The sequence below is a fragment of the Zingiber officinale genome, chromosome 7A (genome assembly GCF_018446385.1).
Source record: "Zingiber officinale cultivar Zhangliang chromosome 7A, Zo_v1.1, whole genome shotgun sequence".
Lineage (NCBI taxonomy): Eukaryota > Viridiplantae > Streptophyta > Magnoliopsida > Zingiberales > Zingiberaceae > Zingiber > Zingiber officinale.
The window spans coordinates 125,471,068-125,498,773 of record NC_055998.1 but is presented as its reverse complement, the minus strand read 5'-3'; the positions used below and the strand labels follow the sequence as shown (position 1 = coordinate 125,498,773).

Here is a 27,706-nt window from a genome sequence, read left to right as displayed (position 1 = left end):
ATAAATTTATACCCAAAGCGCCTTACTGCGGTAAGGTGTGCACCTCACCTTACACCTAGCGCCCATAGTACCTATGCGCTTGTGGGTGCCTCATGTCTTAAATAACTATGCTCTATATGTTTGGTAGGATAAGTTATTATCTTTGTGTTTCTAGATTTTCTTCATTTATCATAGATGAGATTCTTTTGGATGCTTATGAATAATCATCATATGTTTCTCTTTTATGTTCAGAAATTTAATAAAATAAATTAAAAGAATTATAGACTCTTGCCATTTGGAGGGCTGATTCTTTCTAGCTGATCATTCCCTTTTATTTTTCCTTTTCTTTGTTTCTCCCCTAGATAGGAAATGGGTTCCTGTTAGTAGCATTGATGTTTTAGTTGTTGATAATACTTGATCTTAATCAAATATAGAGACCTTATATTCTAGGTACATCATCATAATCATCAATTCATCAACTAGGAATGTTTGTCCTAATTATTTGGAGGCTACTACATTGATTTTATTCCTGCATTGAGCTCTACCCTCGCACCTTCTGCTTTAGTTGATTCAACATTTCTAACTATAGAATTTGTAGGTCAACTTGGAATTTTTCCATACTATCTCAATCTAGTCTATCTTATTTTATCATTTGTTGGAACTACACCAATATGTTAATATTTTGATTTTAAGCTTTCTAGTAATACATTGTATCCATCCTAGCATATCCATCTTTACTACCTCAATAATTTATACATGTTACTTCCTAACAACCTACACTTTGATCTATAACCAACAGAAAATGTCTACTGCCATGAGCATGGATCTTATGTTCTAGGTATGAATTATCAAAAATTGAGAAACTGTTTGTGGTTGAGAGAAGAGATTCCTGATGACCATCCACCTTAATCATCTTACCACTGATATCAAACTATTACTGTCTTCTTGTTTGCAATTTGATATGAAATTCATATATCTTGCTAGTAAGAATTTGTAGGGAGCAATCATAGATTAAAATACCGTGTTGAACCAGTCGAAACGAGTAAAACATCTCATTCCGCCCTCGACTGGCACGACGCGACACCTGCCCCATGGCAGCAAAGAGGCGCCGTGCGATCCCGCGACCACAGCGGACACATCGCGTGACCCCCACAGCAGCAACTGAGGCATCGAGCGACCCCGCGGCGGCGCTGGAGTCGCGTGAACTCGCGGCAGTGCTGTAGTCGTGCGATTCTTCTCGCATTGCGAGTGGGTCGAGTGTTTTGTAATTAAAACTTACGTTAATTACTTTAATCAACTCCTAACTAAGATAGGGATAATATAAAGAGGTTTTATTAACCTTAATAAAATTATCTAATTAATTATATATTTTAATTCTAAAAAAATATAATAAAATTTTTATTTATTTATTTATCTATTTTCATATTTATTTCCTTTTTAAAAGATTATTTTTATATTTTAAATATTTATGTTAAATATTTTATTTTTTAATTAATATATTATATATTTAAAAAATACTGAAATTATATCGGTACGGAACGATATGATACTAAAATCATACAATTTCGATCTAGGACTAAAATTTCGACATAGGCCGAGATTTTAAATCTTGGGAGCAATATTGATTAAACTGCTGGTTTTAAATTGTAGGTTTAACCTCTCTAGAATTAGTCAATATTCCCTTATATTACACATTCTTGGTATCCTACACAATAGTCTTACAAACCCTAATTTTTTGTACTAGACTACCTATGACATGAAATTGTGATTTCTTCGTACAACTTAGTGCTACTGCTTTGTGCTTTCTGGAGCAGTTTGTTTTTTTATTTCTTGATGTGTCTGCTAATTTATCTTGCAGCATAGATTTGGTTATGAAGTTTGTTAGTTGATGAACCAGTGCAACCAAACCATATTCTCCCAAATGACTAGTATGGTTGAATCAACAAATTCTAACCTCGAACAAGCAGAAGAAATTAAGCTTTTAGCTAATGAAGCATTCAAAGGTAAACTCAGACTGTCCATTTCTAAGATTTTGTTTTTTTCTTCAATTGCATGTAACATATTTGGATACCATCACTACTGTAACATGCAACAAATCAGGGGTCTAGTACTACCAAGCATTTTAGCATTATTGACATAAATGCTATAGACTTGCGAAAGATAACTGTTTTAGTATTTGTTGTTTGGAGTCCCTTGGATACCTATCTTGAACATTTTGTGCATTCTGTATGTGTAGGAAGACCAATATCTGCCTGGTTGATACAAGTAGTCTGCAATTGTGCCACTTATGTAGCTTGAAACCATGTCAGTATGGGGCGATACTGAGTACCAAACCTGTCTTGTTGGGTAGTAGCCGAGACAAAGGGAGGGACTCATACCTAACCAGTGAAGATCATTCAATGAGGAGAGGAGTAGATCATCATATGAAGGATTGCTTTGACCTCTACTTAACACGCACAAGCAGAGGGTGAAGGTCACTATAATAATATAAACAGACAATTGTGATATAATTTGAGGTCACCCATCATTACTGATAATATACTAGGTTCCATTTGGTATTACAATTAAGGTTGATTGGGTAAACACATATCCAACAACCTTAATTTATTGGAAAAGAACAATATTTATGCTTTATATCCTAGCAATCCTCTCTGTGTATATAGGAAACTGGATTGGACTCAACTAAGCTGAACCCAACATTTGGACTAACCATAGTTAACTGGAGGTGTATTATTTTTAATTGTTGTACTGACATGGGATAAGATGATATCAAAGTTAAAAATAGTAGTGTGTTTTCGGTAAGTCAAAAGGGACGTATACCGCTAAGTAAAGAATCTTGGTAGTGTAATAAGAAAGTACAAGAGAAAGTGAAGAAAAGCGAACAACCTATAACATATTATACATGTGTAAGAATGAGGAAAATTTAAAAAAGTATACAGTAGCTAAGAAAAAGATCGAATGAAACTTTTGAAAGCTTGTATAGAATACCATCGAAGGTGAAAGAGACATTTATAGAATAGCTAAAGCAAGAGAGAGGAAGACAAAAGATCTTATCTAAATAAGATGTATTAAAGATGAATACAATAGGGTATTATTAAATGATGAGGAAATAAAAGAGCAATGGATTTCATCAACTTTTTAATAAAGGTTTAGATGATCAACTTAACTTCGATAATTTAAGTAGGTCAAATGAGTATAACAATGTAAATTTTCATCATAGAATTCAAACTTCATAAGTAGAAATAGCTTTAAATGGGATGCATAATACAAAAGTAGTTAGACCAAATATTTTGTTAGAGATATGGAAGTGCTTAGGGAAATAAGGCATTGAATGACTTACAAAGTTATTGAAATATTAAAAATAAAAAAAATGTCTAGTCAATGGAGGATAAGTACTATAATTCCCTTATATAACAACAAAGGACACGTATAAAATTGTGCAAACTATAAAGATATTAAATTAATGAGTCATACAACTTTGGGAAAGAATAATAGAAAAAAGAGTAAGGAAGAAAAATAGTGAATGAAAATCAATTTAGATTTATGTTGGAAAGTTGACAATAGAAGTTATACATCTTCTCATGCAATTAATTGAAAAATATCAGAAACAAATGCAAGGCTTACACATGATATTCGTCGATCTAGAAAAAGCTTATGATAGAGTCCTAAGGAAAATTATATGGAGAATTCTAGAAACGAGAAGTGTTAGTATAGCGTATATCGAACTAATTCAGGATATGTATGAGGATATAATGACAAAAGTAAAGATTCTAAGTAGATTAACCGAAGTGTTTCCTAAGGATAGTATTACATCAAAGATCAACTCTAATTTCCTAACTTTTTATGCTAATCATGGACGAACTTATTAGACACATCCAAGATATGGTACCGTGATGCATATTATTTGTAGAGGATATTATTTTGGTAGATGAGACATGTGAAGAGTAAATATTAAACTCGAATGTTGGCCAAAAATGTTAGAAGTGGAAGGTTTTAGGCTTAGTAGAGTAAACACAAATATGAAATTTAAATTTAGCAATATTAAATGTAATAAGACAATTGTTAAGATAGAAATGACGAGTTTTATGTAACTATTTAGGATTATTTTTGTAAAAGAATGGAAGGATTGAGAGACGTTTTACATTGAATACAAACGGGATGGTTGAAATGGAGGAAAGCGTTAGGTGTTTTTTGTGATTGTAAAGTATCTCTAAGACTTAGAGGAAAGTTTTACAAAATGACGATTAGATTTGTTATGTTATATGAAGTTGAATGTTGGGTTATGAATCGAGCACTAGAAGATGAGAGTTGTAGAGATAAGGATGTTAAGTGGATGTGTGGACATATAAGGATAGATAGGATAATAAATGAAAATATTAGAGAGAAAGTCAGGTTGCATTTATTGGAAAACTCCGAAAGACACGTTTAAGATGGTACAAATATATAGTTAGAAAGATCAATAAATGCTTCAGTTAGACGATGTGAAACTGTAACAAATATACATATCAAACGAGAAAGAGGAAGTAAAAAAAAACTTGGTTAGCAATAATAAAATAAGATAAAATTTATTTAAATTTAAATGATGATATAGTAGGAGATGGAGCCCAATGGCGTAGAAGGATTCATATAACTAATACCACCTAGTCGGATAAATCTTAGTTGTTGTTGTTGTGTACTGATGCTAGCACTATTGAAAAGAATACTTTAGTACCATGTTTGTTATATTGGATGACTGCTTGTTTGACAAGGTAAAGCTATTAGGAAATAACTCATTTATACTTTTATATTCTTGACATTAATGAATCATGATAAATATGAATTAAATAACTTGATTTTATTGAATATTGTATTTGTATAAGAATTAATTTAATTTTTGTATATTGTGTTTTTATAAAAATTAATTTGTTTTTTTGTATATTGGTTCAGTGCAGTATATTTTGGCTATTCAGATGCATTGTTAGTTGAATTAGGCTTTTACTGAAGCATGTTTTGTGTATTATTCTTTATTTTCATGATGATAGAACACATGCTCTGCAATCTTTGATTCACTTGTTTGCTTCTCATTCAGCTAACAAGTTTTCGCAAGCTATAGTTCTGTATAGCAAAGCTATTGAACTGAACGGCCTTAATGCTGTATATTGGGCAAATCGTGCATTTGCGCACACCAAGCTCGAGGAGTATGGTAGTGCCGTGCAAGATGCTAGTAAGGCTATTGAGATTGATCCTAGATATTCTAAGGTGAGAAAATTTATAGATATTATTTCCTGTTCTATTTGACTAGGTTAATTACATTCGTGATTTTTGTTGGCAGGCTTACTACAGACGAGGTGCAGCATATCTTGCCATGGGAAAGTTTAAGGAAGCTTTGAAAGATTTCCAACAGGCATATTCTTAATCACATCCAGCTTCCTCATTCGTGTTAAGAGAATTCCATATTGGTGCCATTTATCAAGTTAATGGTGCTATAATTAGTTATTTGAATTAGACTTATTGATGCACTAGATTGCTAGTATACTTCATGATTCTTTGTTATTTCTTGGAACCTCCTGCTTCCTATTATGTCTTCATTTTTTAACAATGATCTAATTGGGACAAAGTTTTTATTATGCTTTCTTGCCTTGTTAATGCTAAATTCAAGCCATGTTGTTATATTGTACAATTGTTTTCACATTTATGCATATCAATAGGTGAAAAAAATTTCCCCAAATGATCCTGATGCAGCTAAGAAGTTGAAGGAATGTGAAAAAGCTGTGCAGAAAATTAGATTTGAAGAAGCCATTGCTGTACATGAATCAGAAAGGCGCTCAGTTGCGGATTCTATCGATTTCCGTACTATAGGTGATATGCAAAACCAAAATTGTCCTTATTGCTTATCCTTCCACTTTTCTGCATATAGTATTTGTTTTGCTTTTGTTATTGTTTGCCTATTTTTTTTTATTGTAACAGGAAAAGATTGTTCCAGAGGTTTTCATTACCTCTTTTCACCTTGTATTATTCACAAAACAATGTTACAAATAGATCCTTTGATTATTGTACTATTTACATCTTGATCTCTATACTCTTTACATATCTAACATTGCCCCTCAAGTTGATTCAAATATATGATGGAAACTCAACTTGTTACAATATACTCAATCTTGGGACTTTGTTCAGTGAGCAAGTTAGCTGAACATCAGATTTAATGAGGAAAGGAGTGATCTTATTGGTCTACACTTGATAAAGTTACAATCAATCTTGATATTAGACTACACTTGATAAAGTTATCGTCAATCTTGATAAGTTTTGTTCTTTCATAAAGCACTAGGTTGGTGCGCCCACGGGTTGGTGCACTTGGTACCTGCATGGGTGTTTGCTGCGATAAGTCCGAATTCTCAGCGGGTGTGAAAATGCCTCATGTTGGTTGCTACTCGGAATATCATACTGGTTCCTTGTATAAAAATTTTGCACAAGTCCTGAACCATTCCTAACAACCTATTGTGTTATTTAAAAATTAAATTTGGAATCGCAAACAGAGCTTAACATTATTGATTCCAAATTCAACTTATCTGTTCTGAGAGCTTTAGACTTGGATCGCAAACGATGTTTGACATTATTAATCCAAATCCACCTATGTTACAAATTTGATTAAATATTTATTTCAGAGATCGGCTTCTAGGTTAAACATGACGAGGCACTAGGCCTTCTTCGGTATGGCAAAGTCTTTCAACGAAATTCAATATTTAATCTCCTTATAGTATCCCTAGGTTTAACCATTAAAAACAATCGAATCACAAGATCGAAAAAGACAAAAAAAAAAGCACAAACTCGAATCATAAATTCGAAACCTAGAAACGTTATTCTCTTGTGTTTGGTATTTCAAGATTTAAATAAAAGGATGAACTAGTTATGATACAGAAACTACTAACTAGTTATACTTTTTATAGCTTATAGATCTCACGATCTTCTGTCGTATTTCTCTTCTTATCTCGGACGTCGTGTGGGCGACGATCTACCGAGACGAGAATCCACCCAAGCTTTCTTCTTCTTTAAGCAAGTTTCGGCCAATCAACAAACTCTTTGAGATGAAGAACTTCGGCCACCAACCAAGCTCCAAGGGATGCAAAGAAACAAATCCTCCTTTCTCTACTTCTTCTCCAAGCAAAATCTGGCCACCAAGAGTCTCCTAGAGAGTTGATGCCGCCGGCCAAAGAAGAAGAAAAGGAGGAGAGGATGAGGGTCGGTCATCACCAAGGAAGAGAGGAGAGGAAATAATAAATGATATATTGTTGTGATGTGAGACACCTCTACCCTCTCTTTTATATTCCTTGGTCTTGACAAATAAGGAAAGTTTTAATAAAAACTTCCTTATTTTCCTTGCCAATGAAAAGAAAATTTAATTGATAAAAAATTTCCTTTTCTTCTATGGATGTGGCTGGCCATATCAAATCCTTCAAGGAAGGAAAGTTTTAAACACAAAATTAAAACTTCCTAATTTGTTTCCGGAAATTTTAAAATAAAAATTTCTCTTTTAAAAATTCCCTTCATGGTTGGTTATAAAAGGAAACTTTTATAAATTAAAATCTCTCTATTAAAACATGTGGATGATTACAAAAAGGAAAATTTTCTCCAAAATTAAAATTTTCCTTTTAACTGCAAATAAGGAAAGATATCAAATCTTTCTCTTAATCTTTTGTAGAAAACTATAAAAGGAAAGATTTAAATTTTAAAACTTTCTTTTAAAACCATGAGGATGGTTACAAAAAAGGAAAGTTTTATCAAAAATTAAAATCTTCTTTTTAACTACAAATAAGGAAAGATATCAAACCTTTCTCTTAATCTTTTGTAGAAAGTTATAAAAGGAAAAATTTTAATTTTAAACTCTCTTTTAAAACCATGGCTTCTACATAAGGAAAGATTTTAAAATAAACTCCTTTTATTTTTTTTATGTGGTCGACCACCTAAGCTTGGGCTCCAAGCTAGGGCCGGACACCACTTGGTCCATCCAAGGATTATCTTGGCCGACCCTTGCTTGGGCTCCAAGCTTGGCTTGGTCGACCACCTAAGGATGAGTAAGAAGGTGGGTATAGGTGGATATAAGACTTTATAAATAAGAGGCTACGACAAAGACCGAGAGGAGGAATTGGTTTTGATCTCCCGATGAACTTGAGCTTCCCGTGTTCGCCCCTAACATCCAACTCGAGTTCATCAATAATATCTCATTCCACTAAAGAGTTATTATTGAACTACCGTACCAATCCCATATTACTATATGGGCTCCTTCTTATCATGAGTGTGTTAGTCTCCCTGTATTTAAGATATAGAATGTCCACTAATTAAATGAGTTACTGACAACTCAATTAATATCTAGCTCCAAGAGTAGTACCACTCAACCTTATCGTCATGTCGGACTAAGTCCACCTGCAGGGTTTATATGATAATCCTTATGAGCTCCTCTTGGGGACATCATCAACCTAGATTCTTAGGACACAGTTTCCTTCTATAATCAACAACACACACTATAAATAATATTATTTCCCAACTTATCGGACCTATTGATTTATCGAACTAAATCGCACCCTTTGATAAATTAAAGAAATAAATACTAAATATATGCGCTTGTTATTATATCAGGATTAAGAGCACACACTTCCATAATAACAAAGGTCTTGTTCTTTTATGCAGTCAGTATGAAAAGAACTTTCCTTAAATGGTCCTGCTCAATACACTCAGAGTGTACTAGTGTAATTTTATAGTTAAGATAAACAAATATCAAATTACACTACGACTATTCCAATGGTTTGTTCCTTTCCATCTTAATCGTGAACTACTTTTTGTAATTTATAAAGAATTAATAACATGATCTTCTGTGTGTGACACTACACACCATGTTATCTACAATACAAATTAATTGAACAACTACACTTAGCATATAAATGTAGACATATAACCAATGTGATTCTTTATTTCAAAATAAATGTTTACAAAAAGCTAGGCTTTTAGTATACACTCTAACAATCTCCCACTTATACTAAAAGATTATGTTGCCATACATCTGATTCTCATTCCTTCATCATTCCCATCAAAAGCTCTTGCCTTAAGGGCCTTAGTGAAAGAATCTTCTGGTTATTATCTGATGCAATCTAGGCGACAACAAATTCTTTTCGTTATACGATGCCTCGTATTGGGTGGTATTTGCGCTCTATGTGTTTACTTGCCTTATGGGCTCGTGATTCCTTCGAGTTTGCTACTGCAGCACTTATTATTACAATACATTTCAATAATTTTGGACAAACCAGGAATCACATCTAAGTCCATCATGAAGTCTCTGAGCCATACAGCTTCTTTGGCTGCCTCAGAGGCTGCCACATACTCGGCTTCCCTGGTGGAGTCTGAAAAGCATCTCTGCTTATCACTTCTCCATTGTAATGACTTTACCTCCTAAAGTAAACACAAAACCCCGAGGTCAACTTACTATTGTCCCTATCTGATTGGAAGTCAAAATCCGTGTAACCAACAGGGATCAAATCATCTGCTTGGTAAACCAACATATAATCTCTGGTTCTTCTCAGGTACTTCAATATATGCTTTACAGCAGTCTAATGTCCTTGTCCAGGGTTACTTTGATATCTGCTAACCATGCTCACGGCAAAACAGATATCCGGTCTCGTACACAACATAACGTACATTAGGCTTCCGATAGCCGAAGCATAAGGAACTGCCTTCATGTCCTCTATCTCCTTTGATGTCTTCGGAGACATCTCTTTAAATAAAGTTACTCCATGCCTAAAAGGTAGAAAACCTTTCTTGGAGTCTTGTATGCTAAAACGAGCAAGGATTGTATCGATATACGAAGCTTGGGACAAGCACACCATCCTTTTCTTGCGATCCCTTATTACTTTGATCCCAAGAATATGTGCGCATTCTCCTAAGTCCTTCATATCGAATTGCTTGGACAACCATACTCTTACTTTCGACAACACTTTGATATTGTTTCTAACTAACAAAATGTCATCTACGTATAGTACAAGAAATACCACCACGTTTCCATCACACTTCTTGTATACACAAGACTCATTCGAACACTGAATAAATCCATACGACTGGATTACTTCATTAAATCGGATGTTCCAAGATCTTGAAGCTTGCTTCAGTCCATAAATAGACCGATTTAGCTTGCACACTAGATGCTCTTTGCCTTTTTCAATGAACCCATCTGGTTGCTTCATATGGATGTTTTCTTCAAGACTTCCGTTAAGGAAAGCTGTCTTGACATCCATTTGCCAAACCTCATAATCCATATGAGCGACAATAGATAAGAGTATCCGGATAGACTTAAGCATGACTATCGGCGAAAAGGTTTCCTCATAATCGATACCCTTTTTCTGAGTGTACTCTTTCGCAACAAGCCTTGCTTTGAAGGTTTCCACCTTTCCATCTGTCCCTCTTTTCCTTTTGTAGATCCACTTACATCCAATAGCTTTTACACTATTTGATGGTTCTACTAGCTCCCAGACTTTGTTGTTGTAACATTAATTCATTCCTCTTTGCCAAGATACTGCATCTTTATCTTGGAGTGCTTCGTCATATGTTCGGGGATCAGGTTCATGTTTACCCGGGATCAAGTCCGAAGACTCTCCTAAAAACATGAATCTTTCAGGTTGCCTCACAACCCTCCCACTACGACGAGGCACTGTCTGTGGTTGTATATCATTTGTGATACGTGCTGCAGTTTCTTGTGATATTTTATCTTGTACTGTTGGTATTAGATTAGACGTGTCCTCTCTAATTTCTTCTAGAACAATTTCACTCATGGGCTTAGGATTCATTATATAATCTCCCTCTAAAAATCGAGTATTGGTGCTAATAATGATCTTCTGATTTTTAGGATTATAAAACAAACCACCCTTCGTTCCTTTAGGATATCCCACAAATAGAGAAACTTCTGTACGTGATTCCAACTTGTCAATATCTCCCTTCAACACATATGCTGGACTACCCCATATCCGAATATGACTCAGACTAAGCTTACGCCCATTCCACAATTCCATGGAAGTAGAGGGTACTGATTTAAAAGGTACCATATTCAGAATGTATACTGCTGTTTCCAGAGTATATCCCCAAAACGAATTTGGTAATTCTGAATAACTCATCAACGATCTAATCATTTCCATAAGAGTCCTGTTCCTTCGTTCTGCCACACTATTCTGTTGGGGTGTACCAGGTGCAGACAATTGGGATTGAATCCCAGGCTCTGATAAGTAATTCCTAAACTCTCCAAAGAGGTATTCGCCACCACGATCGGACCTTAGTGTCTTGATATTTTTACCATGGCGTTTCTCCACATCAACCTTATACTCTTTGAACTTATCAAATCATTCAGATTTGCGACGCATCAAGTAAATGTACCCATATCTCGAATAGTCGTTTATGAAAGAGATAAAATATTCGAAACCAGTACCCATATCTCGAATAGTCGTCTATGAAAGAAACAAAATATTCGAAACCACTTCTTGCCTAGATAGACATAGGACCACACAAATCAGAATGAATTAATTCTAACACATCTTTGGCTCTATATCCTTTGGCCTTAAAAGGTCTCTTGGTCATTTTATCTTCCAAGCAAGATTCGCAAGTTGGAAAGTTTTCCAACACTAATGAACCTAAGACTCCATCGGCTATAAGCCTTTGAATCCTACTCAAGTTAATATGATAAAGCCTTAGATGCCAAAGATATGTTTGGTTCATTTCCGAAGGTTCCTTTCTCTTATTAGAATTAGAAGATGTGCTATTAATTTTCATTTGTTGCTTTATGGGAGTTATTGGATTTAGAGTATACAAATTTTAATCAACGTACCAGAATAGATAACTTCCCTATTTTTCTTGATAACACCTTTGTTATCAAAATAGACAGAATATCTATTCTTGTATTGTTTAGAAACTAAAATCAAGTTCTTTCTAAAACTTGGTACGTAAAGACAATTTCTCAAAACCAATATTTTATTCCTATAAACATTTCTCACTGCAACAACTGCTACTTCTGTAGCATTGCCCATGTAAACAGTGATTTCTCCTTCGTGTAGTTGTCGGGTTTCCTGGAACTCTTACAAAGATTTGCAGATATGATTAGTGGTTCTCATATCTACACGCCAGGTACCTGTAGATAACACCACTAAACATGTTCCAACTACTAGAGAAAAAGATATACCTATATTGTTCTCTTCCTACGAGGATAGTCTACCTACAAATGTCCAGACTGATTGCAAATGAAGCACTTGCCTTTCGGCTTCTTCATTCATGCTTTTAGTCCAGTAACTAGAGATCATACAGTCTTGCCTGTCAGCCTGATTCTAGTGTCCGAAGAGTTCCTTGAGATTGTACATCATGTCATGGCCAGTAGGCATGGTCTGATGCTGATGTTGCAGCACATTTGATATAAAAGCCAAATGTAACTCCGTGTCATCTCATCTGCCTTGACCCATTTCCTATGATACTCAATCTCCTCTTCACTAGAATCTTTATTAGGCACATTAGGGCAAACCTCTAATAGTACAAACTTATAGCCTTCAGCAGTTAGGACAATGTCCAAGTTTCTTACAATTTATGTAGTTGGGACCAGTAAGTTTGTTCTCTTTCAGTATAATAGCCAGTGGGTTGAAAGTCATCCTAAGAATCACAAAATAAACTTTTGGTCAAGACCCTAAATTTAGAATAATATTGATTCTCAAACAATATTATTTAAATTTACTAACACCTTAAAACACCGTGAATTTTGCATGCCACGTTAGTGTGGACGTATACAAAATCAAACATTTGTAAGAGGAGGGTCTTACCCATTAATTTTATTATTTTGTCATCCTAACTTTATGACAAATAAAATTAATAGTTGGTATTCCTTTGGTCACACAAAATTAGCAGACTCCGTTGGGGAGGATACTATTAAATGCGTTTAAGTGTATATCATTACTTGATACTTAGTCCATTAAATAGGATTGTGCCCCTTCAGTTGGAGAAGATCACACGCTCCAAAATAATTTCCTATGACCATCTATAAAGGAAGTTTGATCTAGTGATCCGCAAACAAACTCATCCGTTGTGGAGGGAGGCACTCAGAGCCAACACGCAAGTTTGTTGCATCACTTACAAATCAGTAATGGAGACCGTGGAATTTATTTACTAATCCTTTCCCCACTTAGTTATTTAATGCGAGGAATTTTTTCATGCAAGCACACATTACATGCACACACACATCACAGTAAATAAAAGTAATAAATATGAAAATTAATTTTCCAACTATTATGGCTTCTTCCATCACTGTCCTCCGTGTGCTGCCAGCCCTAGGGTTCATGTCGTCGGGTCCATTGAGCTTCCTTTTCTGCTGCGCTTCTGGTCCTCCAATAGTACCACGCCTCGCAAGGATACGATCCGCGACAAAAATAGAATTTTACATATATCGATCTTATATTCCTCAAGGGAATGTACATGAAGTCTAGATCGAAACAAAAATGTAAAATCCTAAAACTAATACAGCTCCTGCTGTATTTAATACATACAATCATGCACACATATAAAATGCCCTTGACATGTCCAAGGGTTCAATCACACACAATATCTATAAGCCATAATATTTGGAGCCTACAACCACAGAGTTAGCACATTCTACTATTATCTTGCCTAAATTATGTATGACATGTGCATAATTAAACTGAAAACCAAATACACATAGGCAAACCCTAGCTCTGATACCAATTGTTAGTTGCTACTCGGAATATCATACTGGTTCACTGTGCAAAAATTTTGTACAAGTCCTGAACCATTCCTAACAACCTATTGTGTTCTTTAGAAATTAAATTTGGAATCGCAAACAGAGCTTAACATTATTGATTCCAAATTCAACTTATCTGTTTTGAGAGGTTTAGACTTGGATCGCAAACGATGCTTAACATTATTAATCCAAATTTACCTATGTTACAAATTTGATTAAATATTTATTTCAGAAATTGACTTCCAGGTTAAACATGGCGAGGCACTAGGCCTTCTTCGGTATGGGATCATCCACCACTTCCTAGACAGTCTTTCAACGAAATTCAATATTTAATCTCCTTATAGTAACCATTAAAAACAATTGAATCACAAGATCGAAAAAGACAAAAAAAAAAAAAACACAAACTCGAATCATAAATTCGAAACCTAGAAACGTTAGCCTCTTGTGTTTGATATTTCAAGATTTAAATAAAAGGATGAACTAGTTATGATGCGGAAACTAATAACTAGTTATACTTTTTATAGCTTATAGATCTCACGATCTTCTGTCGTATTCCTCTTCTTATCTCGGACGTCGTGTGGGCGACGATCTACCGAGACGAGAATCCACCCAAGCTTTCTTCTTCTTCAAGCAAGTTTCGGCCAATCAACAAACTCTTTGAGATGAAGAACTTTGGCCACCAACCAAGCTCCAAAGGATGCAAAGAAACAAATCCTCCTTTCTCTACTTCTTCTCCAAGCAAAATCTGGCCACCAAGAGTCTCCTAGAGAGTTGATGCCATTGGCCAAAGAAGAAGAAAAGGAGGAGAGGATGAGGGTCGACTATCACCAAGGAAGAGAGGAGAGGAAATAATAAATGATATATTGTTGTGATGTGAGACACCTCTACCCTCTCTTTTATATTCCTTGGTCTTGGCAAATAAGGAAAATTTTAATAAAAACTTCCTTATTTTCCTTGCCAATGAAAAGAAAATTTAATTGATAAAAAATTTCCTTTTCTTCTATGGATGTGGCCGACCATATCAAATCCTCCAAGGAAGGAAAGTTTTAAACACAAAATTAAAACTTCCTAATTTGTTTCCGGAAATTTTAAAATAAAAATTTCTCTTTTAAAAATTCCCTTCATGGTCGGTTATAAAAGAAAACTTTTATAAATTAAAATCTCTATTAAAACATGTGGATGATTACAAAAAGGAAAGTTTTCTCCAAAATTAAAATCTTCCTTTTAACTACAAATAAGGAAAGATATCAAATCTTTCTCTTAATCTTTTGTAGAAAACTATAAAAGGAAAGATTTAAATTTTAAAACTTTCTTTTAAAACCATGAGGATGGTTACAAAAAAAGAAAGTTTTATCAAAAATTAAAATCTTCTTTTTAACTACAAATAAGGAAAGATATCAAACCTTTCTCTTAATCTTTTGTAGAAAGTTATAAAAGGAAAAATTTTAATTTTAAACTCTCTTTTAAAACCATGGCTTCCATATAAGGAAAGATTTTAAAATAAACTCCTTTTATTTTTTTTATGTGGCCGACCACCTAAGCTTGGGCTCCAAGTTAGGGCCGGACACCACTTGGTCCATCCAAGGATTATCTTGGCCGACCCTTGCTTGGGCTCCAAGCTTGGCTTGGTCGACCACCTAAGGATGAGTAAGAAGGTGGGTATAGGTGGATATAAGACTTTATAAATAAGAGGCTACGACAGAGACCGAGAGGAGGAATTGGTTTTGATCTCCCGATGAACTTGAGCTTCCCGTGTTCGCCCCTAACATCCAACTCGAGTTCATCAATAATATCTCATTCCACTAAAGAGTTATTATTGAACTACCGTACCAATCCCATATTACTATATGAGCTCCTTCTTATCATGAGTGTGTTAGTCTCCCTGTATTTAAGATATAGAATGTCCACTAATTAAATGAGTTACTGACAACTCAATTAATATCTAGCTCCAAGAGTAGTACCACTCAACCTTATCGTCATGTCGGACTAAGTCCACCTGCAGGGTTTATATGACAATCCTTATGAGCTCCTCTTGGGGACATCATCAACCTAGATTCTTAGGACACAGTTTCCTTCTATAATCAACAACATACACTATAAATAATATTATTTCCCAACTTATCGGACCTATTGATTTATCGAACTAAATCGCACCCTTTGATAAATTAAAGAAATAAATACTAAATATATGCGCTTGTTATTATATCAGAATTAAGAGCACACACTTCCATAATAACAAAGGTCTTGTTCTTTTATGCAGTCAGTATGAAAAGAACTTTCCTTAAATGGTCCTGCTCAATACACTCAGAGTGTACTAGTGTAATTTTATAGTTAAGATAAACTAATATCAAATTACACTACGACTATTCCAATGGTTTGTTCCTTTCCATCTTAATCGTGAGCTACTTTTTGTAATTTATAAGGCACTGATAACATGATCTTCTGTGTGTGACACCACACACCATTTTATCTACAATACAAATTAATTGAACAACTACACTTAGCATATAAATGTAGACATATGACCAATGTGATTCTTTATTTCAAAATAAATGTTTACAAAAAGCTAGGCTTTTAGTATACACTCTAACACCTCGCTGGTAGGGGTGAGCAAAAATTCGGAAAAACCGAATTAACCGAACCGAACTAACCGATTTTAGAAATTCGGTTCGGTTAATTCGGTTTTCGTTTTTTTTTGGAAATTCGGTTCGGTTTTCAATTAATTCGGTTCGGTTTCGATTTTGACTTTTGTAATTCGGTTAAACCGAATAAACCGAATAAGAATATTATTTTAATTAATTTTTATTTTAAATATAATTAATTAAATAAAATCTTTTTTTTTAAGGTAAAAACCGAAAAGGGTTTTAAAAATCGGTTAATTCGGTCAATCCGGTCGAAAACCGAATTAACCGATATCTTATCGGTTCGGTCGGTTCGGTTTCATAGGGAAATTCGGTCGGTTCGGTTGGTTGAAAAGAAATTCGATTTATTCGGTTTTCGGTCTATTCGGTTCGGTCGGTTCGGTTTTGACCGAATGCTCACCCCTACTCGCTGGGTGCCTGGCCTCTCCATGCAAAGAATTGCTACGCTAGGGCAAATGCCCCTGGATTTATGCCCTTCCAGAGCGTGTGGGGGCCGCCTTGAAGGGGTTGCTAAGGTGACGGCTTCACCTTTTGTTGCAATAAAGCACTAGGTTGGAAGCTTTGCGCATAGTGGCTTGATTCTCACAGAAGTGATTTGTTGGTTCCATGGGATCACAACCTAATTCGGTCAGCGATTGTTTGCTAGCTGACCAAATAGGTTCATATGCTGCTAGTGCCATTGTTCTGGATTCTGCGTCACTTGACCAGAACTACTATAGTTTTTTTTTTTTTTAAACTTTTCTATGAAATTAAGTAGATCATCTATTTGTAGATGAACCTGCCCAATCTATATTATACCCCTGAACTAGCAGGTGACTTAAATTATGGAATAAGGAAACTTTTTTAGGGGCGCTCTGAGAAATCATAGAATTTTCAGGGTCGCTCTCTAATGAAGAAATGGAGTCTCTAAAAAATTCTTTTGACTTCAAATGATGTGACTTATTGGGGCTAGAATTTTCACTTGAGAGTTGCAGCTTCTCTGTGAATGACTTTAGCTAAGCGTTCACAAATGTAGAGACTTACTGGGGCTATAATTTTTCCCCCTTGTGCAACAATATAGGGAAACATTTGCATCGTCATCCACTTATTGAACTCTTTTCTTTGAGATTGAATGAAATTTTATAAATGCATTTAGCTTTTCTATTAGTTTTATGGTAAATTTTGAAATATAGCACACACTTTAGAGTTTATTATAAAATGTAGCACATACTTTAGAAAGTTTTAATTGATGTACAAAGTTTTGTTTTCTTTCAATTTGAGCACATTTAGAAAATTTTAATTATATCCATCACGTTTTTTTTTCCAGTTCCAGCACGAAATTTTAATAGTATCTTTGAATTCTATTTTTTTTTTTTAAATTAAACCTATTTTTTTTAGTTTTAAGAAGGAATAGATAGTTTAAATTTATATAATTTTAAAATTTAGCAATTCATTTGATTTTTTTATTTTTAAAATACAAATATTTATATTATTTTTTTTAAATTTCAGTTTGAAAATAAATCAAATGATAGATATAAGTAATAAAATAATTTTTAATTGAAATGTTAACAGATTGAAAAATAATTTACTTATCACTGTAATTTTACTTTTTTAAATAAATACTTTTTAAATTAGTTATTAATTTTACATAAAATTACATTCTCAATTAATATTACAATATTGGTGTGCCACATTTAATAAAAAAAATTATAAACTATGTTCTGAAAAAAGTTTATAAATTAGAGACTGAAATAATAATTTGATGCATATAATTTAACTTCTTAACGTGCAAGCTAAAATTGAAACCAAATTAAAGTTTTGGTATATATAATTGAGACGTTCAAAAGTACATGCTGAAATGACAAAATTGAAATATGGTACATAATAGAAAATTTTGTGAAATAAATCCAAAAACATTCGCTATATTTTGAAAATTTTCCTATTTTTAATGTTCTGTCTTCTCAAAACATGTTATCAGAGGAGGATGCACAGTACACTGGTGCAAGAATAGAAGGTGAAGTTGTTACCTTGGATTTTGTGAAGAAAATGATGAATGATTTCAAAAATCAGAAACATCTACATAAAAGGTTCTTACAACCACTAATTTCTTGTGTCTACTACTTATTCCCATTTTAATTCTTCTTCTGAATTATTGCTGCAGATATGCTTACCAGATTGTACTGGAAGTCCGAGAAATGTTGCGAGCTATGCCTTCTCTTGTAGATATCAACGTTCCAGATAGTCACCTTTTTACAATCTGTGGGGATGTACATGGCCAAGTATTACTATTGATTTGTTTGAAGTTTGAACTAACAATATGTCTCATTACTTCTAGCAAATATTTTGTCTGGAAAGTTTTGTTTCTTGCTTGTGAGTTTATTTTATCTACATCATGGTTTGATAGAATTGGTATCAGTAGTGGCATTGGCTATTCAAAAAGTAAGTATTTGTTGTATTGGATTGTTAGGATTGGCTGGATCCAATTGATGATATTCTTTTCTTTAGAAAAATAAATGAATAAAATTCATTAATGGAGGAGTGCAAAAGATAAAAATTCTGCCAATGATGGGTGCAAAAGACTATGCTCATGGAAAATTAAGAAAGATAGATTGAGTTGGATCTTACCTAAGATGTAAATTTTCTTTCATGAATTATAAATGATAATTCTAGCATTTGAATTTCATTACATTATCAATATATTTCAAATTGTTAATTTATTATCATTAGAACAACCTCATCCTTTATAATTGTTAACTAATTAAAGTTATTTAAGATAGGATTTAGATTATTATTTTAGTAAATTTTCCTTAAAAATACTAATTTATATTTTGTATCACTAATAACTTTTTAAACTACTATAGATAACCATAATAATATGTTAATTCAACTATATAAGCATTTTAATAGTGTTTGGTTAAACTCTAGAGATTAATTATTGTAAGTCTCTTTAATCCCTAGATTTAATTAAAGTCGAGGGTAGATCTTACAAAGCTTATTTTTGCTTTAACTTATTATTTAACTTCATATTTAATATTTAATTCGTAACTCAATTAAATAATCTAAACCCTAAATTCTATAAATTATCTCTTGGTTTCCTCCCTCACATGATTGTCATTTTTTTGCCTAAAAGACTAAGAGATCAAGACCCTTCTTGTATTCGTGTTGACATAACACTTCATGGGTTGTGGGCATGATAATGGCTCATGTCACGCACCGAGGGAGGTTGGAGTTGAACGATATTATGCAGGGAGGTAAAGGGGCCTAGTTGTTTCTTGAGTAAGGAAGAGGAAGACGAATGCTTTGTTTGCAGCACTGGGATGGGAAGAGGAAGGGGGAAGTAAATAAACTAAGTGAAATGATATTTAAGGTGTAAAAGCTATCTAAATTTATCTTGGCATGCTTTGATGTACGTCGAGCATCAGCAACATGATGAAGAAATCATATCGCTATAGGTGGTGACCAAAATTCTAACATGAAATGATACTTTAACTTTAATGTTGTTCAATCCACAACACTTGATGGTATTAGCAAGGTGTAGTTAGTAGTTATGGCGATTCTGATATTTTGTAACCTATTGCTTTGAAATATTAATTTAATTTTTTTCATTGAGGTAAACAAATGGACAAATTAGACAAATAACTTTTTAATTGCCATAGATATGTTTGAAACAAGCTAAGTGGATGATAATTATAATATTTGAATTCATCTTGACATGCTTGGGTGCATACCAATGCATGTTGAGTGTCGGCATGACAGTGAAAAATTGTTCTAGAGACCAAATTATGGAATGACACAATATTTTAAACTTGCAGGTTATATCTAATTTTGAATATAGATGAATCAGCGAATATGTCTTTCTGTTTCAAGAATTTGTTGTCTTATCAACTTATCAATTGCTTAGTATCTGGTGATTAGTCACACATATCCTTTTCTGCTTCAAGAATTTAATCGTCTTTATGAGCTTATCAATTGCATAGCATGTTGTTTTTTTGACGCAGAGACTAATCTTGCCGTGGATTTATGATAACACTCATGAAAGTCAACTTTAAATGTTTTGATTGGCATTTTGTGTAGAAAGTTAAGATTTTAGAACTGAATGTGCACTAGTTTTCATACATCTTTATACTGATAATATTGCATAGCCCGATTTGTTTTTGATGATTTGGTACTCCTTTTTAACTGGGAATGATATATAGTTTTTGCTCACTTTTTGTCTCAATTTTAATTTTGCATAAGAATATTTTGGTCGAAGATTCACAACCTAGAAGTTCCAATTGCTTAGACCAAATGAATAAACTGATGTGATTAGAAATTTTTTTCTATCTTTTACCTGCTTGTTACTTTTACACAATGCACTTGCATCAGATTGGAACTACTAGCTCTAGGCTTCTGGTGGCATGTGCTTCTATTTCGCCGACACTTCTTTCCATTTAAAGCTAGCTTTAATGATTTTGTGCTTCTCTTTTCTTCTAATATGCTTACCTCATAGTATAATGCAAGTGGACTGAATTTATCTTGTGAAGTGAACACTTGATTTAGTGTCAATCATATATTTGTTAATTTTAACTCTTATTTTGTTTCAGGCCTATTTTTTCTATTAAAACTTTATTTATCATGTTATTGGACTGTACCTAAGTTGTATACTCTGAACGATTGCAGTTTTATGATCTATTAAATATATTTGAGCTTAATGGGCTTCCTTCGGAGGAGAACCCCTATCTCTTCAATGGAGACTTTGTGGACAGAGGATCTTTTTCTGTCGAAGTTATTCTTACTCTATTTGCATTCAAGTGCATGTGTCCAACAGGTCAACACTTACTATCCTAAGCAAAATTGTTGCAATTCCCTTAATTTTAGTTAAAATGAGATGTCTGCTTTATAAAATTTCAGCTATGCATCTTGCAAGGGGTAATCATGAAAGTAAGAGCATGAACAAAATCTATGGTTTTGAGGGAGAGGTCAAATCCAAATTGGGCGAGACATTTGTTGAACTCTTTGCTGAAGTATTTTGCTACTTGCCCTTGGCACATGTTATAAATGAGAAAATCTTTGTAGTTCATGGAGGACTGTTTAGCGTCGATGGTGTCAAACTTTCTGACATTCAGGCAATTGACCGCTTCTGTGAGCCCCCTGAAGAAGGTACTCTTATAGTTCTTGATCTATTCTGTTATTTTTCGCATGGTGAGAAAAAGTAGCTTGCATTTAAAACCCATTAAATCAACTATTTCTATGTGCTACTATTGTTCTATCACCATATCTAACGTGCCAATTACATTATATTTTTGTTTATGCTAAATGTCTACATAAGCTTGCTTCAAAAGCTGACTCTGTAGGTTATCCACAGTACCAATCTGTATGTCTCTCTTTTTCAGAAAATGGCAAGACTTTTTTATTGATTTATGTATTGTGTTAGTCATATTAGACTAGTTCATAGTCATTATTTTTTAACTCTCTCCTTTATATATAGAGGGGATTCTTTTTTGTAGGTTACCCACAGTGCAAAGCTGTATGATTTATCTCTTTTTCAGACAATGACAAGACTTTTTTGTGTATTGTAGTACTCATGTTAGACTAGTTTGTGGTCATTTTTCATAACCCTCTCCTTTATATATAGATAGGAGTGTAAACGAGCCAAGCTGCTCATGAGCTATTCGGATCTCGGCTCGAAAAAAAATCCGTCCAATTAAGTTAACGAGCCGAGCTCGAGCTTGATTTCGAGCTCGAAAACATTATCGAGCCAAGCTCGAGCTTAACGGTATTTGGCTTGTGAACTCACGAACATGTTCGTTTAGAGGCTCGCGAACATGTTCGTTAAGAGGCTGCGAATATGTTCATTAAGAGACTCGTTTATATATATATATATATATATATATATATAATAATGTATTATTAATTATTATATAGTTGATTATCTTAAACGAGCTCGAAGTAAACTCCTTTAATTTTTTAAATGACCTTTTTTTTAACTAAGCTCGAGCGGAACTCGAGTTATTTAATTTTATTACAAGCCGAGCGAACTAAAACTCGAATCGAACTCGAGCTGAGCTCGAGCTTAGGGATAACGAACCGAGCCCGAGCTCGAGCCTCATACTTGTCACTAATAAAGCATCTGAATGTAATTATTTCCCCTTTATTAAATAGTTTTTTTTCTTGGTGTTCTTTTTTTTTTCCACGCTTGTTGTAAGGGGAGGCTGAGGATTTGATGTCCCTTCCCATCCCCTCCTTTGTTCAAGTTGTTGTTGAACACCATAGTTTACCTCTCATACCCATGTCAGCTAACAAAACCAAAGCTAGGAGCTTTTTTCGGTTCAATCCAAACTGAACCAAATGAATTGAACTGATGTAATTCAAATTAAAACTGAGCTAAAATTATTAATTTTTCCCAAATTTGCATCCAAATGTAATAATTTGTAATTTTAATATTAAATTTCAACATTTATGGACCAAAAAAATTAAATTAAATTGTCATATCATGATATTTTGACGAACTTTTAAGTCGTTTTTCTTATTATTTAAAAAATAATAATTTGTTTTTGTTTGGTTTGGTTTACAATTCACTAAACTAGCAACAGATCTAAATCTGAATGTTTGTCCATCAACCTGAACCAAATTAAAATGATTTAATAGAAAATCAAAGCACATTAAATTTTTAATACAATTCCGTTTAATTTTTTTAGTTGAACCATATGATGAACACCCCCTCATCTGAAGCCCGACACATAATGTTGCTTCACAACCTTGCCACCTCTCTCCCCCAAGCCACTAAAAAGTTTGCCCTAGGACCACGGTAGGCCACAACCAGGGTTGCCAAGTTTGCAATAAGATTGTGGATAACAAAACCGGCTTCACATGCCTCCATAGATTTTGCAACTTCAAGTTGCAACCGCATTACCCTGTCCAGGAATATGGCTGCTTTTTCCTAAAGTATCAATTGTGACCCTGCTAAAAGCATATAGTCTCAATCTCTCAAGCTCATGATCTATTGTCTTTCTTGTCCCATAACTTGAAAAGCTTGGAAAGGGCGAATGGACAGACAATGATTCTCTGATGAACAATGGACCAAGATTCCTATTAGATGTCCATGGCGCTCCTGAACATGTCATCTCCAACCGAGGTGCATTCTTGGTGAACCTTAGCCAATGGACAGCCCTTGTAAACCTGTTTCTCATGTGTCATCAAAGAGCCCTAGTGCTACCCTTTCTTTCAAGATCAAGCATGGGAAGGAAGGTAGAATTTTGTGGTGAACCATTTTTCATCTAGATTTTGTTCAAGCTTTACATGGACCCTAAATCCCAAAGAGAATTTGGTAGATACAGATCTAAAGCAGGATTCAGACTAAGCTAAAATCATGTTCGAAAAGAATGGGTGGTACCTTAGAAGAAGTTACAAGCTTTGAAGTAATTGAAAGTCATACTTTTTGACACAGAAATCTTGAATGCTTCTAGTCATACATCTTTTCTCATTGACAAAAGTTCCTTAAAAGCTTACTATTGTCTTCTCTCTACTAGCAACAATCCTTGGTTACCCTTGTTCTCCATCACAAGCAGCAACTTAGATCCTGAAGTTGCAAATCTTCTTCTCCTTCTGCCTTAAGCTGTTACTATGTTTCTCATTTCATCTCTAGTTCTCTCTCTATCAATTGCAGCATTGAAGATCATATTTCCATTGCCAATTTGAGGGGTTATCAGACCAAACATATGCTCTTCTAATGGTAGATTCTAGATATCTTCACCAAATATTTCAATGGGACTTGCTTTCTATTTTGTGCAAGCTATATTATGTGGGTTCATGTAGAAGTATCTGTATGAGTATTAGGCGTTTGTCACCTAGTTCCCTAATCGTATCACATGGTGCTAATTTTTTTTTCTAGTCTCCACTTTATGCATGATAGGCTCTATTCAGTAGTCTCTGATGATAGGCTTTATTCAATAGTCTCCAAGTGCAACCATTTCCTCTTCAGTTAGCTTTGTGTCATCTTATTCTTCAATCATAAGATTCTCCAATATTTATTTCCATACAAATTTGTACCTTCCAAATGCATATAAAGTAGTCATAGTATATCTACCTTTTTTCTGTTAGGAACCAAGAAATATATTATGTCAAGCATTTCTTATCCTCAAATATATCTAACATTTTCCCCTCCATTTTCTTGGCTGCTGCCATTTGCTCTGATTGATCTTGAGCTTTCACAGTTTTTCTTCCACTTTCTTGCCTGCTTGCTCTGGTTGGTCTTGGGCTTTCACAGTTTTTTCTCCGTTCTCTTGTCTGCCTCAACATGTATTTGCTGAGATTCCTGAGCTTTGGCAGTTGGCTTTCTGGAGTGAGCTTCCTGGGTCTCTTGCTTCAGTTGCTTCATCACCTCTGCGAACTCATTGAAATCTGCCACATCAAACGGCAGTGACGAGCCCTTCGTGATCGTTCGTCATAGCTTAGATCACTACCTAGAAATTAGAACATTCTTTATGGCAAAAGGCGAATACGCTCGTCCCCAGCGCCCCCGCCAAGGCGAATACGCTCGCCCCCAGCGCCCCCAGCGCCCCCGCCAACCCGTCCCAAGACCAACACGGAGGAGGTAAATCACGGGCGGCTACTAGCCTTTGGAATAGTGACTAGCACATAAGGGAGGTATTTACCTTGGTTTTGTCGAGATTCGAACCCCAGACCTCATTATGGCAAGAAATTATAACATTCTTGATCATACATCTAATATTTTAGATTGGTTTTGCAGTTCAAAGCTTAGCTGGCAATTGTAGTTAGGGGAACCTATATAATTTGTTTATATTAAATTTTAGTTACAAATTCATATCTTTTCCTCAAATGGGAATAAGAGGTTTATATAAAATTTGTTTATCACTGGAATAAGGAAAATTTTAAGTTGTTTATAGAAAACTCTGTTTTTCCAGTTTTTGAGTAGTTATTTTGGTTATTCAACTTAGCCACAAGGTACACAACCAAGTAACTTGTTTATGCTTATTGGTTCTATTTCTTTCAAGTTCTTACTCGTTGATGGCTTCTTTCATCTCTTTTTAGGAGGGTACTCCTTATTAAGCTTAACCTTCTGTTTAATGTGGGTGTTTCCTTTCCTTATTTGGAATTTTCATTGAAATATTCTCAGTTTGTGTTGGGTCTTAATGTGTTCTCTGTGCCAAGTTAATATCTGACACTAGTACAAACTGAAGAGTCCAAGTATCACAAGTGTGAAAGTATTTTATGTATGATATATTTTTTTATTGCTTATTTTAGCACACTTTTTTTTTTTTTGTAGGTTTAATGTGTGAGCTGCTTTGGAGTGACCCACAACCTCAACATGGAAGAGGCCCTAGCAAGCGAGGAGTTGGACTTTCTTTTGGAGAAGATGTCACCAAGAGATTTCTACAAGAAAACAATCTGGGTAATACTTTTCCTTTTTACAGTTTTGTGTCTGAGGATGTGATGCTTTAATAAAGCATTTGTGTTTACAGATCTTGTGGTTCGATCACACGAAGTTAAAGAAGAGGGATATGAGATTGAACATGATGGAAAGCTTATTACTGTATTTTCTGCTCCAAATTATTGTGATCAGGTGACTATAGTGTAATTGTATTGACACTGATTTTGTATTTTCCTGTTTTGAAGTAATAACTGAAAAGTCTATAAAGATAAGTATTCGCACCTGATCATGAGAGATCACAACTTGTTTGAACAGAGAGATCTGTAACAAAACATTGACATTCTTAATTTTGTAGTGAAACAAATATTCACACATGACTTGATCCAGTAGAAGGCCAACTTCAAGAACTGGAGATATATAGCAATATTTTTGTCTTCTAGAAATGCATCGAGTAGCGAACAGGGTTGTAGTTCGTCAACTTAACCATTTTTGCTTCTAAAAGGTGGACATTATCATTATGCTTAGCTCTATACTCTTGCTTATTGCATCTTCTAATTTTTCAGTTTTGGGACATTATCATTCTGTCTCATTTTTTACCTGTTCATGCATGTGCTTTGGCGACGAGAATAAGAATCTGTCTGCACTTTTTCGTGAGTGGATGTGCTTTGCTATTATTAGACATAGAATGAGGGCCATTTATCTCGCTTGTACTTTGTATACATATTCAGTTGCACTTGGTTGTTATATTACTTTGTTATCATGAGCCATCTTGTTTGAAAAGCTAATATGAGCTTACAATTCTGACAGATGGCGAACAAGGGTGCTTTTATTCGTTTCACCGCTCCTGATTTGAAGCCGGACATCATTTCTTTTTCATCTGTGGTGGGTATTAAATTCATTTTAGATTAATAATTTTTCATAATCATTCACCTTATTGGAAATAAGCTGCTGATCTCTGTTTCCCATCTATCTCCTCAAAGAACACTTGAACTGATAACCTGAATGTTCCTCCTGCATATAGATGAAATGACTGTTGTATCCTTTGCTGGATAGATGATAATCAAAAACCCAATTCTTGTATCATTTCAATTAATGCCCAACTATTTTGATCCTCAAGAATCTCCAGGGTCTGTCAAGAACATTGGTCCATTAGATTGCAACGAGCTAATGAAATCCTGTCATGTTTGTGACATGCAGCCACATCCGGATGTCAAGCCGATGGCATATGCTAGCAATTTCCTGCGGATGTTCTCATGATCCTATCCAGAGTGTTGCTGCCGCCTAGGATCCAACTTATAATACCTTCTCTTGCTTCATTACTTATACGTATCCACAGCTGTAGCTGTAGCAATGACGCAGAATTTTTTCACACAAGCAGCAGCTGAATTTTGCTACAATACAGTTTTGCATTGTTGTTTCAGTACTATCTGAAATTCTAGTTTAGTTAAGGATTTTTTTTGCCATCTTTATCATTATTTTTTTCACGAGGTTAAATAGGTGCATTGTAAATGTACAATGGTTTGTTTTCATTTAAGAGAAATTAATCACTTGAACACAATAATTCCTCCCTGCTGATATTTGTCTTGGCTTGAGTATTTCTGTAAAAAGCTGTTGCTTGCCTTGCACGCTGAATTCTAAGTTTTCAGCCATTAGTAGGTCCGCTCACGGTGGAGGTCATAATTAAGGTGATGAAACGTTCCTGTATCATTGGCTGATTGGGGAGTACGTTCGCTCGATCGGGATAATGAAGACCCAATCCGACATCATAACAGCTTGGCGGGGTTTCGAGCTTTTGACGTTCAGAAATATTGTTAGGTATATGTAAGGGCATGCGAGCGGCTTTCTCGCTCGTCTAGATAATGCTCATGGATCAAGACAACAAGAGCGCCGGTCGAGCGACTTTCTCGCTCGGTCAAATAATACACTCATCCGAGCAGAAAGTAAGAAGTTGAGCCGAGCGGTTATCCTTCGAGCGGCTATCCCGCTTAGCCTAGT

At 34.6% G+C, this 27,706-nt stretch overlaps 1 protein-coding gene across 1 annotated transcript in view; it reads left to right on the top strand.

Moving 5' to 3' along the window:
• The window catches only part of LOC122002399 (serine/threonine-protein phosphatase 5-like), a 29,716-nt gene extending 2,447 nt beyond the window's left edge, over positions 1-27,269 (top strand). Inside the window, exons 2-13 of the mRNA XM_042557552.1 lie at positions 1,838-1,982; positions 5,048-5,217; positions 5,291-5,362; positions 5,667-5,817; positions 18,320-18,428; positions 18,503-18,620; positions 21,001-21,148; positions 21,232-21,480; positions 25,607-25,732; positions 25,803-25,903; positions 26,519-26,593; positions 26,909-27,269. Of these exons, the coding sequence (XP_042413486.1) occupies positions 1,868-1,982; positions 5,048-5,217; positions 5,291-5,362; positions 5,667-5,817; positions 18,320-18,428; positions 18,503-18,620; positions 21,001-21,148; positions 21,232-21,480; positions 25,607-25,732; positions 25,803-25,903; positions 26,519-26,593; positions 26,909-26,968 (1,494 nt within the window). The 5' untranslated portion in view covers positions 1,838-1,867 and the 3' untranslated portion in view covers positions 26,969-27,269. The remainder of the gene's footprint in view (positions 1-1,837; positions 1,983-5,047; positions 5,218-5,290; positions 5,363-5,666; positions 5,818-18,319; positions 18,429-18,502; positions 18,621-21,000; positions 21,149-21,231; positions 21,481-25,606; positions 25,733-25,802; positions 25,904-26,518; positions 26,594-26,908) is intronic.
• The last annotated feature ends 437 nt before the right edge of the window (positions 27,270-27,706 follow it).